The sequence below is a fragment of the Elephantulus edwardii genome, unplaced genomic scaffold (assembly GCF_000299155.1).
Source record: "Elephantulus edwardii isolate Elephantulus edwardi_28Jun2011 unplaced genomic scaffold, EleEdw1.0 scaffold00261, whole genome shotgun sequence".
NCBI classification, from domain to species: Eukaryota; Metazoa; Chordata; class Mammalia; order Macroscelidea; family Macroscelididae; genus Elephantulus; species Elephantulus edwardii.
The window spans coordinates 2771629-2792229 of NW_006400011.1; the positions used below are offsets into that span (position 1 = coordinate 2771629).

The 20601-nt window shown below is 35.1% G+C and overlaps 1 protein-coding gene across 1 annotated transcript in view; it reads right to left on the minus strand.

Annotated features, from left to right (window-relative positions):
• Positions 1-20601, minus strand: part of TRAPPC8 (trafficking protein particle complex 8) — an 80479-nt gene that overhangs the window by 48571 nt on the left and 11307 nt on the right. The window contains exons 3-9 of the mRNA XM_006899555.1: positions 10257-10346; positions 9255-9429; positions 6750-6903; positions 5219-5312; positions 4281-4537; positions 3097-3212; positions 2286-2436 (exon numbers count right to left, since the gene is read on the minus strand). Coding sequence (XP_006899617.1) covers positions 2286-2436; positions 3097-3212; positions 4281-4537; positions 5219-5312; positions 6750-6903; positions 9255-9429; positions 10257-10346 — 1037 coding nt within the window. The remainder of the gene's footprint in view (positions 1-2285; positions 2437-3096; positions 3213-4280; positions 4538-5218; positions 5313-6749; positions 6904-9254; positions 9430-10256; positions 10347-20601) is intronic.

Sequence of the window (20601 nt, forward strand, 5' to 3'; positions counted from 1 at the left end):
ACTGTGTAGCAATGAAAGAATTTTTCCTTTACTTTTCAAAGAGAAGAGTGAACTGGGGGGTGGGGGCAGGGAGAAAAGTGCAACAATGACTGAATGGACATCCAAATCTCTAACTTTCATTAAAATTAATTTTAAAAAGAATTTCTATGAATGGTTTTGCTATGTTATATACTTTAACCTTCAGTTATAACAATTACCTATAATTCCTATATAAAAAGGCATGCAGTATCATCTATTCTACCACTGCATATTCTACCAACATATGTAACTAACATGGGTGGTAAATAAAATTTGTATTGGTTCATACAAATTCTTCTTAGCAAAGGGATTAAAATTACAGATAAAGAATTATAACCTTCAACAAGAAAAGAGAAAATCCCAGCTTAGCTACCCTTAGCATTCTAGTGTACCTGAGACCTCCTCTACTTAGAGTGTAAGCCGTGCATAGCAAAGAGAGTCAAGACAATCTGCACTGCTCATATTCACGAATGTTCCACTGGTTAGGAGCTCTCCTTGCCCTTTCACAAACCCTTCCACATCCATTCAGTTTACCTATTTGTTTTGTGTGCTTTTTATATTCCCCTAGGTACTCTCTAGCTATGCTGAGCAGCCTGTTTAGATAATACAGGTCCTTTCCCAAAACACCATTTAATTTTCTTTATGTTCCTGTTACAAAGATATACTATTTTTAAGCAGACTGTTCCGATGCTATTTTCCTCTAAGGTCCAATACCATTTAGATAAGATCTGACAAACTACAGTGACTTTTAAGTACTGATATATATATAATATCATGTTCTAGCAGATTATGCCTTTACAGTGTTAAACTATTTTCTCTAATGTCACTAATGGCTCTATTTAAATCACATAAGTGCTTTATCAGACAACAGAGAAAAGTAAAAGGATTAAGGATCAAAAAATTAAGAAGAATTTTTGTCATACTTTTATAATATTTTATCTACACACACAGATTCCATTTTTAGTTTTACATACCATTGTATGATAAAAAAAGGCAAATTAAAGTATTAATAAAAATTATTTTCACATTAGCTTATATTAGATGAATATAATAATCCGAGAACATCTAGTCAAGTACAATCCATATAATTTTTCACTCATCAAACATTGTCCACATGACGCCCTATGAACTGACATATTTAGAATTCTAACACATCTTGTTTTTCATGCCTCTGCTTATGAGTATACTTTTTAAATTAAGTAAAAATAACAGTAGTGGTTTTTTTCTAACTACAAAAAACCATTTAAAAAATATTAAAAGAAAAAAGATAGTAAGGCAACAAATGTAGAAATCTTTTACAGAATTCTTGGGTTTAACTATCAATTCTAAAAAAGTAACACAGCCAATAATAACTGAAAGTTTGTAATATACAATGTGGTCTTCAAGCATTTCATATTAATTATATCTAACTTTCTACCCCCAAAATTAACACTTGATTTACAGATGAGAAAACTGAGCCTTCGAGGTAACTAGTGTAAGATCACAGTGTCTCATATTAAAGTATACTTGTCTCAGGCAATATGCAAAGTTCTGTGACCAGAACCTTTATAAAGCATATCTATCAGAGAAGAAACACTCAATATCTTTCCTTAATAAAGAGTGAGAGAAAATGGTAAAACACTTTCAAAGGTGGAAAACGTGAGAGGCTCAGAAAAACAAGGCAGTCTCGTTGAGTACCAGCTCTCACAGATTTAACTTTACAGTCTTCCATCAGAAAAAAAATTTCAAGTAACTCAAATATTTTTCAAGAGGTCTAAATAAAATACAACTTAAGTTAGACTCTGAATAATAAATTTAAAAAATGTATTATATTTTGAAAACCGGTATAAATATTCAAAAGAAAAAAACAAAACAAAACTCCTCTCAAACGCAAAGCCCTCAACTCATAGCAGCCCTTCACTGAGTTTCTGATGCTGTAAATCTCAGCAAAAGTTGACCGCCTATCTTTCTCCCTCGAAGCCACATGTGGCTTCAAACTGCCAGAGACACCTGACATTTTGGTTAGTAGCCCCATCAGGGGGCCTTGACACAACCTTAGAAGGTTTTAATCAAAACTAAGAAACTGACCCTCATATATGACCATTTTTAAATGTTCCAGTTAGCAGGAACTAAGTTAGCTCAGCATAAACTGATTAAAAACTTATATAAACTATACATTCTGAGTATACATTTAACCCTAGGTTTAATTTTATCAATGCCATTTCATTAGCAAAAATATCTGAATCATTCATGGTAGCAGAAAAACTATAATATGATAGAATACGAACCAAGGCACCAGCCGCATAAAGCATCGCTTGTTCATTAAGAAAATCCTTTTTTGCAGTATGATAACAACTATAAGCCAAATCATAATGTTGCACTAAAAAACACAAGTCAGCCATTTTCCTGATTTGTAGCTCTGGTGCTTCCGGTGGATATCTGTAAATAAAAAATAAGTTATAAAATTAATATCCAATGTATGACCCCTAAACCATTAAATATTTTAAAATATATGTCAAGATGCCTAATTGTTCAGAACATGAGGAAAACTGATCCTGCTTTTTTTTTTTTTGATCCTGCTTTATAATAATTCTACCCACAAGGAGAAAATGTCATTTCTCAAAAATATCTGGAAACAGTTAAATACACACTGTTATTTCATTTATAGCCTTATAACAAAACTTCACAACATTAAGCAAGCATTTTCTACATGTTCAAATTATACAGTAAATGTATAATTCCAGGTAACTCTACCTTATATACACTGGGCAGATGGTGGTAGTATTCATCATGGATTACTTTTACTTTCCTTCAGATATACTAAACCTAATCTAACTCTACTGTTTCACATAGGGAAAAATGGACCTAGAGTAAAGTGACTTTTATTCTATTTTTGATGTCCTACTCCTTAAAGGATTGTTGTTATGTCTTTTTAATTAATTTATTTAACTTACAACCGTTTTTATTTATTATCTACCTGTGTTTTTACCATTAAGAAACGTAAAAAAGTAGTTATTTTGCAGGATTATCAAAAACTAACATATATTTTGAGCATGCATTAATCCAAAACAGGAAAATTCAAAATTAAATTTTACTCACAGTAAACCAGATGTATTTTTCAGCTCATTAATGCTCTTTTCTGGGACTTTATTGCCACTAAACCATTTTTTAGTCGCAGAAAAGAGAGATCGACTCAAACCTTTTCTTGAGATTAGCTAAGAAAAAAGATTAAATATTTTAATAAAGAAGATAAAGAATTTAATCCATTTCTTACACATGCATAAAGGAAAAAAACCTAAATAACTGAAATTCTTTAATGAGAAAACATTTCTTTTTTTAATAGCAAAGACTGAAAGAAAACAATCTACTCTGATCACCACAACCTGACTGAAAACAAGTAAGTCAAGTTTGTGTGTGTGTGTGTGTGTGTGTGTGTGTGTGTACCATCAAACTGGATCTGACTGGTACATGAGGAGATAGTCCCTCCTTCTCCAGGAGAGCATCTGGTGGATTTGAATTGCTCATCTCTGGGATTGCAGCTCAGTCCTCCACCACCAGGCCACCAGAGCTCACCACCTTTCAAGTTTAAGACAATTACCATTACTGGTTATAATTTATATTAAGTTAGTATGGTGTCAAAAACTTTGATTAATAGGCTTTTCTAATCCCTGCTGGGGGAATGATCACCAGCTGTACAAACGGGATACAAGTTCTCACAAATCATCAACAGCTATGGGACCAACATATAAGGGCACAATCTCCACAATGTAGAATGTGTGAAAACGCCACAGTGCAACTGTGTTAACTTAGCCCAAGCCTAATAGAAGAAAAGAAATTGTCTGGACTGAGGAATTGTATTCAGTGGACCAAGCATCCAACTGCATTCAGCCTGGTCCATTGCTTACCAGTTTCTACAAAATGAGGCATGTATACCTAAAGTCACGTGAATCATTCCCTTGACTGGTAGGAGTTTCTGGAGGCCATTCTATTGAATCACTGAACCCAAGGGACATACAGGAACTGGGGAATTGAGCCATGGAGGCATCAATATTAGAAATTATAGACTAATAGAGCTAGTTAAGCATTTGGAATTACATTGACCTGAGACTTCTTATTAATAGTCTGCTGTTATTCTTAGCAGGACCAATAAACTGTTCTACTATTGACCTATCTTAAAACAAAATGAAAACATTAAAATACTATAAAAAGTTACCCTACTATATTCTCAAATTTAACATGAACTGAACATTTTAAAACTACTAGTCCAAAAAATTAAGTCTTACCTGATCATTTAATTGTCGAATTGTTTTTTCTATATGTGGTAAAAGGCCCCTGAATGTGAATTCTTGTATAAACTGTCGAATTCTATCATGATCAGTAAGGGTTAAACATGCACCATGAATTATTCCAGCATTTACTTTCTTTGTTTCATGTGATGATAGAGCAGATTTTACATGATCTGGGCCATCAATGGTGTTAGAAGGGTCACTGGATTGGTCCAGCTGAAGTGGGTGAGCTCTCAAGTTATTTGGTAAGCCATCTACTGAAAAAAATATCTTCCTTTTACTATTATAACAAGAGAAGATTTTGAATACTCTACCTACCATACTGCTAAACAAAATCAATGTTCAGACTCTTAAGTACTAGTTTTCTGTATATACTGGAAGTCTAAGACACATGAACATTTCCCCAATAAAATTACAGGGGCTGAAAATATATTAGCTTTAAGTCGTAAACATACCTAGTAGTAGATTTTAAAACACATTTAACTCAGAAAAGTGCAACAATGAATGAAAGGAAACCCAAAGTCTCTGTAAACGTTCATTAAAAATTAATAAAATAAAAACACACATCTAACTCAAGAAATGAAAAAAATACTGATATTAAGTACTATAAATAATTACTTTTAAATTGTACAACATTGTAATAATTTTTTCCCAGCTCTCACTAAACTATCCATTTAAATGAACTCACAAAATTAAGTTATTTTGGGGAATAATTAATACAAAAGTTATTTTTTAAAAAAACCTATAGTTATAAATACTTAAATGTAAAAAAACTTTAAAAGTATATCCAAATCACTCAACAGAAAAGCACTAACTTGCCTACTATCTTTTTTCACTACGAAAATCCATCCATCTTTTAGCTATAAGAGTTGCTAAGCTTTGACAAAAATATGCATATTTATTCAAGAAAAACTTAAGGGAAAGTAGATCAAGACCTTTGACTTCGTTATCTAATCCATCCAATGAAAGCAAGCTACTATCAGAACTCTTATTTGATGTTACAGTACAAGGACCATCTTCATATGATTCCTATCAAAATAAAACAAAAAAGCATTACAGGTTATATTTTATCATATTTAAAAAGTCATCAAATTCATTATGGTTGCTCTGCTAACTGCTGGCATCTTTCTAAGCAAAACTCTCTTCCCCTAGACCAGCAAATACTTTACAGGCAGTTAAACACACTGGAGATTGCCCATCTTTATGCTTATGGAGCAGCTGTTGAAATTGAATTGCGTTGCTTGTCCCTGGAATTGCAGTGCAACTTCTTACCACTAGACCACTGGAGCTCCCTATATAGAAACTAGCACTTAATAAAAGTCAACTGAGATAGGGAACAGTCTGAAACCACTAAAAAAGGATGAAGAAATTGGGACTATTTAGTCTGGAAAAAAGTTAAAGACGTTTATAAGAACCTCCTTCCCAACCTTACAAAGCTCCAACTCTAAATTTAAGATTTCCATACTGTTCCTCATTGGATGTGGCCTGAAAGATCATTTAAAAAATAAATCTCATTCACAGGTTCTTTATTTACAAACACTTTGCAGCATCATTGTTTTAAAGGTGAACAATCAGCATAAGAATAATATCAAAGTAGGGGAAATACAAATACAGTATGTAATCTGAAGCCAAAATTCTACATAGAAGATAAAAAAACCAGGGCAAATATACTATTAAATATTTTTTTCTAGAAGACAAAAATCAGGTAAATTTTATTATATCTTTTAATGTGGTTTCATTACAGACAATATACTTTCCATTTACTTTAGAAATTCTCCTTTTCAACAAAAACAGTCAAGTCTTGATTATCTGAACTCGGTATAAAAATTTGGCGTAAGTCTTACCAAATGCCATACACTTATATTTTAAAATTTTGACAGAACTAATTTACACCCACCTACTTGAGCTGGCAAGTAATTATCATAGTTCAGAACTCTAGATTAACAAAAGATTAAGGGAAAAAACCCAAAACCCACTTCCTGAATTTAGGAGGAAAGGAAATCAAATGATAGTCAGGAGAAAAAGGCCCACGCACGTAAAAAGTGTGAGCTCCCAAAGGTGGTCAAAAGAACATCATGTTGCAAATGTAGAAAGGTAACCCCCGAGCATGCAGATAATAAAGAACTGACTGTAAACCTTCAGTATTGAATAAAAAACAAGTCAGAGGTCTCCTCTCAATATGTCTGGTCATATCCTTAACATGTAATTTAGTTTTCATCTTTTAAGGGGAAAAAAAAGAGCATTGGTATTATAAGCCCAAAAAAGAATATTCATAAGAAATTACTGAAGTTTATTAATTTTGAACCACTGATTCCAGAACTAAAAAAGATTCTACAAATTAGAGAACCTGCACTAGAGATATGAGCAATTCTACAGTGATATCATAATGCGATAAAACTGAAGAGTTATTATGCTAAAACAAACACAGGCTCTATGGTTTGCTTCAATGTTGTTTTTTACATATACCTGGTTTTGAATACTATTTTTCTGGAGATACTGACTCCAAGGATCTGGTATCTGCTCATCTGATGATCGATTAGATGTTCGAGAATTAATTTTAAGTAAATAGCAACCCTGAGTTCCATATTTCTGTTTCATTTCTTCATAAATTGAATCAGCTCTAAAATTGCAAAAAGAAATAAAAAAATTTATAAATGAGTAGATTTTAAGCAAAAAAAAAAAATATAAAATACAAAAAATACCTGAGAGTTAATAAATATAAAATATGAAAAATTTAAACAGTCATGGTCCTAACTAATATTCAGTTAATTTGGTTATCTCATGTTAAAGTAGTTACTTGAAAGTATGTTCAATACTTTAAGATAACTGAAGTTGCTGACTGTGAGCATTTATAGCTTCCCTACAGCAGGTTTTAAGGCGTCTGTAAACTGCATGGGAAGGGAATACCTATCTTTCTTCTGTGGACCTGTTGGTGGATTTGAAACACTGAAGAGGTGCCATCTATGTTTTAGCACCATAACTCTCAAGGACTATGACACTAGAACTTTCTGGTGGAAGACAAATTCTTATCAAATGATAAAATAACAAATAGATAATAGTACAAAACTAATGACATGTCAAATTCCAGTCTAAAGAATTAACCTAGTTTAAAAAGGTTTGTGCGGGGAGAAGGGTGCAACAATGAATGAATGGAATCCCAAAATCTCTGTAGATGTTCACTGAAATGAAAAATAAACAACCTAAATTTAAAAAAAAAAAAAAAGGTATTTTCAGGGGAGCTCTAGTGGCCTAGTGGCAAGGAGCTACAACTACAATCCCAGAGGCGCATGGTTCAAATCCACCAGATGCTCTGCCGGGGAAGGAGGGACAATCTCCTCCTGTACCAGTCAGATCTGATTTGACGGTACACTCACACAAAAATAATTTTTAAAAAATTTAAAAAAAAAATGCTTTTCTTCATATTAAAAAAAAAGGTATTTTCAAGTCATTCAGTTATCTGGTGGTGTTTCTTTCTCTCTCTCTCTCTCTTTTTTTTTAAACAAAATCTAATCCTAAAATATGCATATGGATGCAGACATTAATATACATAAATAAATCCAGAAAGGCACTAAATCCTATTACACAGTATAAAACGAAGTAAATAAAACAGTATAAATTTGTGTAAGCACAGCACATTATTTATGTATTTCATAATGCCACAAATTTCTGTTCATTTTAACAAATACAGAACTAAGTATAAGAGCAAATCATCTAGTACTTGAATTATCATTTAAATATTTTACTTACAGCTATTCAAAATGGATGATCTATTCAAATCATTGAAGCAGATTTTAAAAGCCATTTCAAATTCTTTTACTTACAGAATACTATCTCCATTAGGTTTCTGACATTTCAAAAGTTCCTAAAGACTAATATTCTTTAGAGGACATCTTATCTTCTGTTTTATAAAGGAAAAATCCTTTTTTAAATGATGGTTTGCACACAAATTGGTTACTTAACTCTGTTAAATATTATCTAAACAGCACTGAGATAACAGTTTGAAACAGAAGATTAAAAATAATTTGAGTTCCACTTTGAACTAGAATGCAAAAGAAATGCCAAGGACTAAGGGGGAAATTGCTTTTAATGTTATTGTTCAAGAACTTATTTTTATTTTAAAGAAATATTATTCACTTAGCCCAAAGAGAAGAATATTCTGACATGTCTAAGAATGTGAAACTATCAAGACTGAAATCAAGGTGAGATAAAGTGTGAAAAAAGTACCAATAATCAACAGGCAGGGTGAAGTTAGAAGAGAATTGGTAAGGAAGTAAGTAAAAAGAACTATTTTACGCAAAGTAAGAATTAATTATGGACTAAAAGAGTGAATTTTAAATATAACAAGTATTTTTCTTGTAAAATTTGTAAGTCCCTTTTTTTAAAAAAAAAAATCACACATGCTTTTGAATAAACATTACAATAAGAGATATAATGAAAGGAAAATTTGAGTAAGTTTATGAAATCTAATGTAGATAAATGTAGTTGGAATTTAATAAATTCAGTGTAATAAAAGTTTAACTTTCTTGGGTGGAAAAAAATAAATCCATGATTTTAAAAAGCTGTGATTAGGTATTACTGTCATGACAGGAGTCCAGAATGAAGGTTGCACAGCGGACTGGACCTGGTGGGAGGGATTATAAAACAGTGAAAAGAATTTTTCTTTTACTTTTCCAAGAGGGTAGTGTACTAGGGGAGAGGGTTGGCAGGGAGAAAAGTGCACCAATGAATGAATGGAAATCCAAAGTCTCTGTAAATTTTCATTAAAATTAATACTAAAAAAGCTGTATCAATTAATATTAAATAATTTCAGTTAACATGTACGATCTAATTAAATCTAAACATACCTGTATAACAGCAGGAAAATGATTTTAATTAGAAAGATAAAAGTTAACTCTGGAATGAAACACAATGCATACGAATCCTGAATGAAAACCAATACAAAGCATTAAAAAAAAAATAAAAACCACTTACCTCTGTTCATCTCCTGTACTCACATCATGTAAAAGTACATAATATTTAAGTGTATTTGGTATAAACCACTTGGGGTAGGAATATTCACTGTTGTGCTGAATTCGATGCTGTTCTTGTGACAATTTTGAAAACTGTTCCACAGGTTCAGCTTCACTAGAAGATGCTACTAACATGCCTTACAAGCCATATTATTAAGGTAATAATATATCATACAATGGAAACTATTAAGGTAATAATAATAAAACCATAATTAACAATAAATATTAAGGTAATAATAGATCATACAATGGAAAATACCTACTAATATATACTTTTAGGAGAAAAGTGTGTATTATTTTTTTTCTCAGCTTAAAAAAATTTTATTCATACAATTTCATTACAACAGTATCTCTAATATATCAATTCAAGATACTAAATTTGAAACTTCCTATTGGCAGTTTCTTGTATCATATACTCAATATGAAAACACAAAAAATTAAAATGGGCAAAGTCAAAACTGCAACTATCAATTTAATAAACAATTCTGCTGAATCTTGCTTCTTTCCATCCTCTCTAGCTGAAGTAACTCTCTTCTCTTTACTCCACGATCTCTTAAGAAAACGGAAAAGTCCAAGTATCAACATAAGTAAATTCCCATAAAACTCATGATGTTTTAAAACTCAGTTTTAAAGTAAGTCATTAATTTTGAGGCAGTCAGTAAAAGCAGCACTGTTTCTATTCTCTCTACAAACAGATTTTCAAACTTACTATGCCGGAAATAGAAGGAAAGGGAAAAGAATAACAAAGTGCTCAGTAGTCTGCCTGCGTAACAAAAAAATTAATGTAATGCAACAAAGCCATATTTAGTATGTCATTTAACAAAAAAAATGTAATTTAAAAAAACTTATTCTAAATAAAAAACAATTTCTTCATTCTCTATTCTTTCAGTAGCTTTGCCTTCATGAAAATATTTCTGAGATTATTAAGTTTATTTGATTTTAAGAAAACATAATCAAAGGATACATGCTAAATAGTGGTTTAGAAATTCATGATCTGATGCTGGCATGGACTGAAGAAAGGTTTCTCTGTAAGATTCAAACCATGGAGTAGTAGCTGAAAACAACACATAAAATAGTCACAAACAGTTACACAGAAAAAAAAATTTTAAAATACATTAATATATAATATAGCAGTAAGCATTTACCACTTTTGCTTTAAGATAGATTATATATAGATACATATAAATATATAGATAAATAGATATACCTATACATATTTATCTCTCTCATGTATCTTTGCTGTTATTGTATGCCATCGAGTCGAATCAGACCCACAGCTGAATCTCTCAGCAGGTTTTCAGAAGCAGTTAATCACAGGGTAGGGGACTGTCCACCCTCTTCCCACAGAGCAACTGGTGAATCCAAGCCTTACATCTTCAGTATTGCAGTGCGGTTTCTTGCCACTAGGTCACCATTAAGTCTATCTATATTTACAAAAATGATTATTTATTCTCAAATGTATAAAGTGTTCTCATAACCTAGTTACCTATTAATGCTTTAAATATTACCTGAGTGTAAAAAAAAAGTTTTGTGCTTATTGTCTCCATAAATAGCTCCTTTTCATATATAACTTCACTTCAACAATAATGGATCTCAACGAAGGCTAATTTCTAAACTCGAGATCTGTAACTGTGCTGCACTATGGCAGCTTACGTGCTGCTGTGATGCTAAAAGTTATAGCACCAGTATTTCAAATACCAGCAAGATCCCTCACAGTGCATAGGTTTCTGCAGAGCTTCTACACCAAGACAAGCCATGTTTAGATTATAAGTCCTGGAAATCCTATAAGGAATACTGAAGAACTGCCCGATATAGTGCTGGGAGGATGAGCCTCTCTGGCTCTCAAAATAGAGGAAGATCCTCACCCTCAAGAAAGACTGGCAGTAACTGAAAAAATGGGCTTAAGGACTGAGGAGGCTGTGAAGAGGTCGCAGCATCGGGCACAGAACTGACACATTTTTGTACATAGGATGCCCAAGTCAGAGCCAACGTCATGGCATCTGATAATCACACCAACAAAGGAAGGCATCTGGGACTATGAAGAGGTGTTGTGGTGGCCGAGTGGAAAGGGCCTGCACTGTCAACCAAAGGCAGGTGGCTCGAATCTATCAGCTGTTCTACAGAAAAAAGTGGACCATCTACTCCTGTGAGATTTACTGCCTCTGAAATCTCACTGGACAATCAGTTATGAATTAATTCAAACTCAAGAGTACAAACTACCAACACCACGGGTATTTTTAGGGAGCTCAGGACTATGATGGAGTTGTGATGCCAACCATAAGGTCTTGAATCCACCTTCTGCTCCACAGAGAAAGATGGACTACCTCTACTCATGCAATTAAAAGCCCCTGAAAACCCCATAGAGAATCAACCATGAGTCAATTCTAACTTAAAAACACGCAACAAGAAGAGATATTTTTGATTAAGGGTGAAAAGTACCGCTTCTGGTATTTACGTGGCATGAGATCAAGAATGATGTAAAACATCATTAACAAATCTTATCCTGGAATCTGAGTACTTCAATATGACAGCAACAAAGCCTCTTTAAATGGAATTTAAAAGAGTACTTACTTTTTAATAAACTCAATCATAGTTCTCTTTTAGTACAAATATATAGGAGATTAAAAATGTCAAATCTCTTGACCCAAGCTAAATATTTTATATTACAATTATTTCAACTTCTGTTTTCATGTGACCATTAACTTAAACTCCACCATGTTTAGCAGGGTATCTAAACCTTATGTAAGATTGTGATTACTATAAAAGGATACTCCATTCATATCTATTTGTGATAAAAAGCCACATATTAAGTAGGGAGTTCTGGTGGCATTGTCCATACAGAGTTGCACCGCTAAAATCTAAAGGTGGCATCTCAAATCCACCCATCACTCTGCATAAGTAAGATGAGCAATCTTCTCTAGTACAAATTAAAGCCTCCAAAAACCCACTGGAGGGTCAGCTATGACCTGGTTCCAACTGACAGCAAGTGAATTTGAGTCTTGATAGGAAAAGTGGGGGGAATAAATGGAGAATAAAAGACCTATTAGTTGGTACCTGTTACAGTGTTGTTATTTGCTATGGAGTTGCCTGCGACTCACAGTGTGACCTAAACTCTACTGTATCCTGTGCCAATTTCACTGTCTCCGACACACCTACTCCCACTACCCCAGTCACTGAATCAATCCACCGTATAGAGGGTCTTCCTCTCCTGTACTGTCCCTCCACCCTCCCAAGCATGACGTCCCTCTCCACTGACTAGTCCTTCCTTGCAACATGCCCAAAGTAGGTAAGATGAAGCTTCAGAATCCTTGCCTCCAAGGAGCAGCCTGGCTTAACCCTCTCCAGGACAAACCCATTCGTTTTCTTAGTAATTCATATACTCTTCTCCAACACCACAGCTCAAAGGTATCAATTCTTCTATCCTTCCTAGTCATTGTCCAACTCTCTGAAGCATAGCAAGTGACTGCAAAGACCATGGCTTGTATCAGGCACAGCTTAGTTTCCAGAGTGACACCACTACTCTTCAATACTCTGGAGAGGTCCCTAAAAGCAAAATTTCCCATCGCAAATCGTTTTTTTTTTATTTCCTGACTGCTGGTGCCAAGAGTGTTGACTGTGGAGCTGAGCAAACTAAAGCTGTTAACAATCTCAATCACTTCCCCATCCATCCTGATGTTGCCAATTGGCCCAGTGGTGAGAAACTCTGTCTTCTTGATATTGAGCCTCAATCCATATTAAAAGCTGCAATCCTTGACCCTCTGCAGCAAGTGCTTCAGGTCCTCCTCAGTTTCAGCAAGCAGGGTTGTCATCTGCATAATGCAGATTGTTGATGAAACTTCCAGCAATCTTGATGCCATACTTCTCCTCATACAGCCCTGCCTCCCAGATAATCTGTTCTGCATACAGGTTGAAAAGTAGGACATCCCTGGCGTACACCCTTCCCAATTTTGAACCATGCAGAGTTTCCTTGCTCTGTTCTGAAGACTGCCTCCTGGTCCAAGTACAGGTTTCACATTAGCACAATCAAGTGTTCAGGGATTCCCATTCTTCTCAGAGTTAGCCACAGTTTGTTATGATTCACACAGTCAAACACCTTTGCACAATCAATGGAACACAGACAGACATTACTCTGGTACTCCCTGCTTTCAGCCAAGATCCATCTAACATTAGCTACAATATCCTTAGTACCACAACCCTTTCTAAACCTAGCCTGCACTTCTGGCAGTTCTCTGTTGATGTACTGTTGTTCCAGTCATTTTTGGATAATCTTAAGCAGAATCTTGCTTGCACGTGCTATCAGTATTATGTTCGATAATTTCCACACTCAGTTGGGCCATCTTTCTTTGGAATGGGAACAAACACAGATCTTTTCCAATCAGCTGGCCAAGTGGTTGTCCTCCAGGTTTCTTGACACAACTTGGTGAGCACATCTAAGGCAGCATCTGTTAGTTGAAATATGTCAATTGATATACCATGAATTGCTGGGGCCTTATTTTTTCCCAATTCCTTCAAAGCAGCTTGAACTTCTTCCTTCATCACCATAGACTCATGTGTTGTTTCATGAAATTCTTCTGTGTCTGCCAATTCCTTTCAGTACAGTGACTCTGTATACTCTTTCCATCTTCTTTTAACACTTCCTGGATCATTTAACATTGTGCCCAAAGCATCCTTAAGTATAGCAACTCAAGGTTTGAATTAGGTGCTTCAACTAACTGATGCAGCCCTGGGCATGCTCCCAGTCTATGCCAAGAAATTTGCAACACAGCTACCTGGCCAACTGACTGGAAGAGATCCACATCTGTGGTCATTTCAAATAAAGGTGATCCAAGAGAATGCAGAAAATATTTTCAAATATCATTAACATCACATGCAAGTATAATCTTGAAGATAATCTAAAAGTTATCTGGAATTTTTAGCTAGAATAGTACATTGACAGGGAATTGTTAAGACATTCAAGCTGAATTTTTAAAAGGCCAAAAGGGTATTACCCCTGCTGAAATCAGAATTTAGCTGAAAATAGGGAACATCATAAAGATGCTCACTTGAGTTTTACAGACTATACCTGACTATGTGGAAAATAAATCAAGGACAATTTTGCAAAGAATGGTAATTCCTGAACATTCTGTGGACCTGTGCAAAGACTAAGAAGTAACAGTTTGAACAGAATGATGAGACCAAGAAAAGTATGTGTCAAGGTTATGCTTTTGTAACACATCTATTCAATATGTATGTAGAGTAAATAATCAAAACAGCTTGGGATTGGGATAGTGATATGTACTGGCCAATGCAATAGAAATGAGAACCCAGAAATAAATCCTTCCACCTATAAATTGTGTCAAATGCGTTAATGGTTGGCTACCCAATGCGGACAGAGTGGGGTGGAGCTCCCCGATTAAAACAAGCTTGGAAGGAGGAGTGGCATCCACTTCCTTAATAGCTTGCCTCTGGAAACCCTATGAACCTGGAGAGAGGATGAAAGGCACCCAAGTGTCAAGGACTCTCCTTCATAGGGTCGCTATGATTCGCCTGCGACTCGACGGCAATGAACAACAACAACAACAACAATCAATGGATAAGCCTGGAAGCAGGAATGGCATCCACTTCTGAAATGGCTTGCCTCCGGAAACTCTATGTACGAACAGTGCTCAGGCCTTTCATTCATAGGGTCGCTATGAGTCGTCTATGACTCGACGGCACCTAACAACAACAACAATCAATGGACAGAAGTATAAATTAACCGCAAACACACAATTAACAAAGGGTAAGCTAGAAGACTGCAGCCTCCTAAAAATTAAATCCTTGTGAACTTTAAAGATTTATAGATTTACACACATAGACCTTTTTTAAAAAACATGTAACAGTAATTAAGTTCATCTTTTATGTTAACAAAATTAACATTAGTGTAGCAAAATTGGGCCTCTTAACTCTTAGTGATCCTATGAACAACAGATGTATACCATGCCCCATCATGATCCATTTTTAATTTCCACCACGCTGGAGAACATGGGGAAGATGTGATAACTGACAGGAGTTAAGTGAGCTTTAACACTGGCCAAAATCATGAGTCTGAAGGTCAAAGGGTCTGCAGGCACACTTGAGAGCTGTTCTGACTAAAGAATGCATCCTTTTTCCAACCTGAATCTGTTAACTTCCCTAATAAACCTCCAAACTGTAAGTATAGTTCTGAGTTCTCTGTGGTCACTACAATCAATTAGCAGGTCCTCCAGTAGCAGGAATAGTGAGAGCCATGAGGGAAAAGAGTTGGTGTTAAAATTGGTAGAAGCAGTCTGGGGAACACAGAGGGCATGTCTGGCCTCCTAGAAATTAGTTCTGTACTGTGGATGTTGTTGATGCAGACTGTTCACCTCTGTGAAACTAGAGGAGGTGTGATGCAGCTGTCTCCACACTGTGCGCATTCTTGTTAGAAATGATGCCACTTTATCAAACAGAGTATTTCAACATCTATCTGAAATTATAATGCTATGAGAGACAGGGTAATAGTCACACACATACAACGAAAATTTATTAAAACAATTATTATTCAAATATATTATGCAACCATTTATTAAATCACAAAAAGAACAGTATTTCTACTAACTTCTACTATTTGAAATTGATCAAATAGGCAATTAAAATACATTAAGAGTAAATGGTGAATGGAAGGAAACAAAGGAAGAGGCTGGAAAATATGAGCTTGTAGATCAAAATATGGTGTGAAATAGCATGATACACAGTATATCATCAATGATTCATTTATTGCAAATAGCTTTTTTAAAAATCAAAACAAAACAAAACCTACAAACAGCAATTAAACACATGGACCTTGTCTGAAAGAATATATATGAATCAAAGGGACTGTATCTGTGGAAAAGGCAATGAAGAAGCTCAATTATCTGTATTCAAATCAAGGTCAGAGGCTGAAAAGACCCTGTGGAAAATACCACCAATTATTTATATTCAAGTTCAAAGTGAAGCTAAAGAAATTTTTTTCAAAGTTTAGAAGAACCAAAATACAACTTTGAGTTTATCCCATCTAAATTCAAAGGCTATCTCAAGAAGAGATCTGATGCATTGAACATAATCAATTTAAGAGTAGACAAGTCCTTGGATGACACCAAGGACATAATACTTGAAAAAACCAAAAAGTAGTTAAAAAGACAAGAAAGAAAAGACTAAAATAGCTGTCAGAAGAGACTCTGAAACTTGCTCTTTAATTTTCAATTTTGCCAAAGCAAAACAGGGAGAAATAAAGAAATGAGAGCACAGAAAAGAACAGACTTCAAAGGCAGCTCCAAAAGACAAAACAGTACAATGAAATGAGCAAAGGTGTAGAGTTCAAAACCAAAAGGGGAAAAGCCCAGTATTACTAAAAACTAAAGAACTTGGCCAAAAAAAAAAAAAAAAAATCAAGCCGAAAGTTACAATACTGAAGAATCAAAGTTGCACTCTTAAAGGATTCTATGGGCAACAAAATACCGCATGATGTACCATGAACACTGTAAAGGGAGAATCAACTTGGAAAGCAACAACAAAAAGACAACATGGAAATTCCAATTAGCAAATAGAAACAAGACATTCACAGCTGTTCAATAGGGCAGGGGGAAGGGGGACAGAGAGGCAAGGGGAAACGGTAAATGGGGGAGAGGGGGAAGATGAAAGGAGGGAAACCTCAAGACAGGAGAGCTTAGTGGACAGAAGGGATACAGGCAGCAAAGGACTAGGCAAAGCGCAATGGGGACTTGATGAAACAGTATGATAAAAGGCACCAACCAAGAGTAAATAATGATATAAAACACAATACGAAAAATACAAAATACATACACAAATGACTATATAAAATACAATGTACGTGAATAATTTTCTTTAATATAAAATATAGTGGAAGGAATAGAGAGACTGTAGCAAAAAAAGAACCACAACACTGTTTCCAACTCTAAGGTTCACACTCACAGGTACACATTAAAGATTTAAAGAAAAATAAAATGCATTCTTCCTTTTTACAAAAATAAACCACAATCCAAACCACTCTCCAAAAATAGTATGTGTTAGCAAATAATGTTGTAAATAAAAAGCCAATTATATAAATAAATAAGGCATGAAAAAAAGAAGTCAACCATGCATCATTAGTGTGTCCTCATTTTAGAAAAATTCTCATTGCCATCAAATTGGAGGCAACTCACAGTTGACCCTCTAGTGGGTTTCCAGAGGCTGGAAATCACACAGGAGCCTGTCATCATCATCACTCAGAGCAGCTCGTAGATTCAAGATGCCACCTTTGAGTCAGCGGCATAAAGCCCTACAGATGATTCCATCAGGGTTCCCTTCATAAAAATCAGATATACATATTAATTAATCCAGGTAAATAAGAATAATAGCTGAGTAGAAGAAAAATAATGAGGAAGGTGAATAGTAAAAAAAGTCTGGTAAAAAGACCACCACAAGAAATACCTGTATATAATGAAGAGTCTTTCAATTCCATGAATGTCTCTTTCCAATTACTGTACCAAGGAACACTAGCTTTAATTGAATGATCTGATGAAGAAAACACGGCACTTGTTAAGCTAGGCTGATGAGATAAACACTGAAAATGTATTTCCTCGACAGAATGCATTAAAAGTATGCCCAATCACCTCAACAGTAAAAAACAGACTATATTCCTAGACACAGTGAGAACATTTTGCAACTATATAATCACAATTTTATAATGTCTAAAGAATATTTTATTATTCTGTTATAGTAACATTTTATGAGAACTAATTTGTATATACTTCATTACAAATTTAAAAAAAAAAAATCTGAAAAGAGGTGTCTTAACCTAGAAGGGATAAAACTAAAGAAAGCTGGGTGGGTGTAAAACTTCTGATAGTTTAAGAATTTATCCACAGAGATTCTTCAAAATCTGCCTTAAGAGTCCAGCTATAGTAATGCCCGTCCCACTTTTAAAAGCAAGTAGTATTCAATTATTCCTCATGCAGGGATGTTGATCAAGACCTTAAGATTAATGTGTTGTTGTTGTTGTTGTTGTTAAGTGCCTCGAGTTGCAGGCAACTCATAGCCACCCTATGAAGGAGAGTCCTTGACGCTTAGGTGCCTTTCATCCTCTCTCCAAGTTCATAGGGTTTCCGGAGGCAAGCTATTATGAAAGTGGATGCCACTCCTCCTTCCACAAGATGAATGTAAACAATGTAATTACATAAAATAATTCTTCCTGCCCAAATCATGACCATTCTGTTTTCTTGAGATAATTTAAGAAAACACTGGAAGCCAGAAGACAGTAGGCCAGTTCCCTGGGGAAGTGATTTCTAGTCTTTAATATGCATAACCAAGCCATCAACTGACCATAAAACAAAGACCATTTTCAGGCATTCCCTACTTAATCAATGTACCCTTTTTCTCAGAGCTGCTGGAGATGGTTTTTACTAAATCAAAAAAATACACCAAGACACAAAAAACGAGATGACGCAGGGAGGGGGCCAAAAGAAGGGAAGTGCCAGATGTTATGAAGCTGGTCTTAGACAGCAACTAGAACCTGCTGGAGCAGAACTTTTATCTCCTCAAAAGAAACCTTTTTAGGATTTGCTGATGTCAGAAGGACCTTGGCTGAAAGTAGAATATCAGAAAGATGCTTATCTATATTTTATCTGACTGCGTGGATCGTAACAAATTATGGATAACAATGATAATTTTAATCCCAGAACAATTAATTGTGCTCATGAGAAATCTATACTTAGGCCAAAAGCTGTTGTTCCAACAGAACAAGGCAACACTGCATGGCTGAAAATCGAGAAAGGTGTGCTTCAGGGTTGTATCATTTCCCCATACCTATTCAATCTGAATGATGAGCAAATAATTGGAGAAGTTGGATTATATGAAAAAGAATGTGACATCAGAATTGGAGGAAGACTCATCAACAATCCATATGTGTAATGCAGATGATATACCCTTGCTGAAAGTGAAGACTTGAAACACTTGCTGCAGATGAGTAAAGGCTAAAGCTTTCAATGAGGATTATATCTCAACATGAAAACAAAAATTCTCACCACCAACAAGCAACCAGACCAAAATATGGAAGTTCTCAGAAATTTCATTTGACTAGGATCCACAATCAACATCCATGGCACCTACCGACAGTCAAAACATCAAGTTATGCTGCATTGGGAAAATCTGCTGTCTGCTGTCAAGGACCTCTCCAAAGTGCTAAAAAGCAACAATGTCAGTTAGAAGACTAAGGTGTGCCTGATCTAAGCCAGGATCTATTCAATTACTCCCTATGCATCTGAAAACTGAACAATGAATAAAGATGACAGAAAACCCACCAATACCTTTGAATTGTAACGCTGGAAAAGAGTAATGAATGGCTTACTGACTGTCAAAAGAACAAACAAGTTTGTCTTAGAGGAAGTGCAACCAGGTGCTCTTTAGAGGCAAAAGTGGTGAAAGCTGTCTCACCTACTCTGGGCATATTGTCAAGAGGTGCCAGTCCAGACAAGGATTCAAGGCTGTGAAAGGTGCAGGGTCAGACAAAGAAAAGACGTCCCTAAAGCTGGAACGACTCAGTGACTAACAATGGGCTCCAACAGACCAGACTGCATGAGGATGGAGTAGGACACCGCACTGCTCAGATCTACTGTCTACAGCACAACTATGAGCTGTAATCTACTGGATGACAATTCTACTCTGTCTTGTAGGGTTAAAATAGATTAATAGCAGAGTGATGGGTGTCCTTTAAGATAATACTTTTCTAATTGATCCCTCTTTTTAAAATGTGCTTTATATTTAAAATCACAGATTTATTGTGTACCTATCTATATACTATCAGAAGCTATGATGTCTGCGTACCAAAGAGTTGGGCTGCCAACCCAAAAACATGTGGTTCAAATCCAGCAGCTGTTCCATAGGAGAAAGATGGGACAATTTCCTCAGAGTTGAGCCCCTAGCTATTCCATAAGAGAAAAACGGACAATCTCCTCTCGGAGTTGATCCCCTAGCTGTTGCATAGGAGAAATACAGAAAATCTATTATTCTCAAGCAATTTACGACTTCTGAAAACCTGCTAGAGGGTCATCTCTGAGTCAATTCTAACTCAACAGTACACAACAACAACATCTATGTACTCTATCTAGCCCTTCAAAATCAGACACTATTTTAAGACCTAGGATTCTTTTTTATCCCTCAAGAACTAATTTTCACCAGGGTGATAATGCCTTTCATAACTTCTGAAAGAATATCTACAGGAAAGAAATGTTAATAAATAGATTGTTGTTGTTGTCATTGTTGTTATGTACCATTGAGTCAGAAATGACCCATAG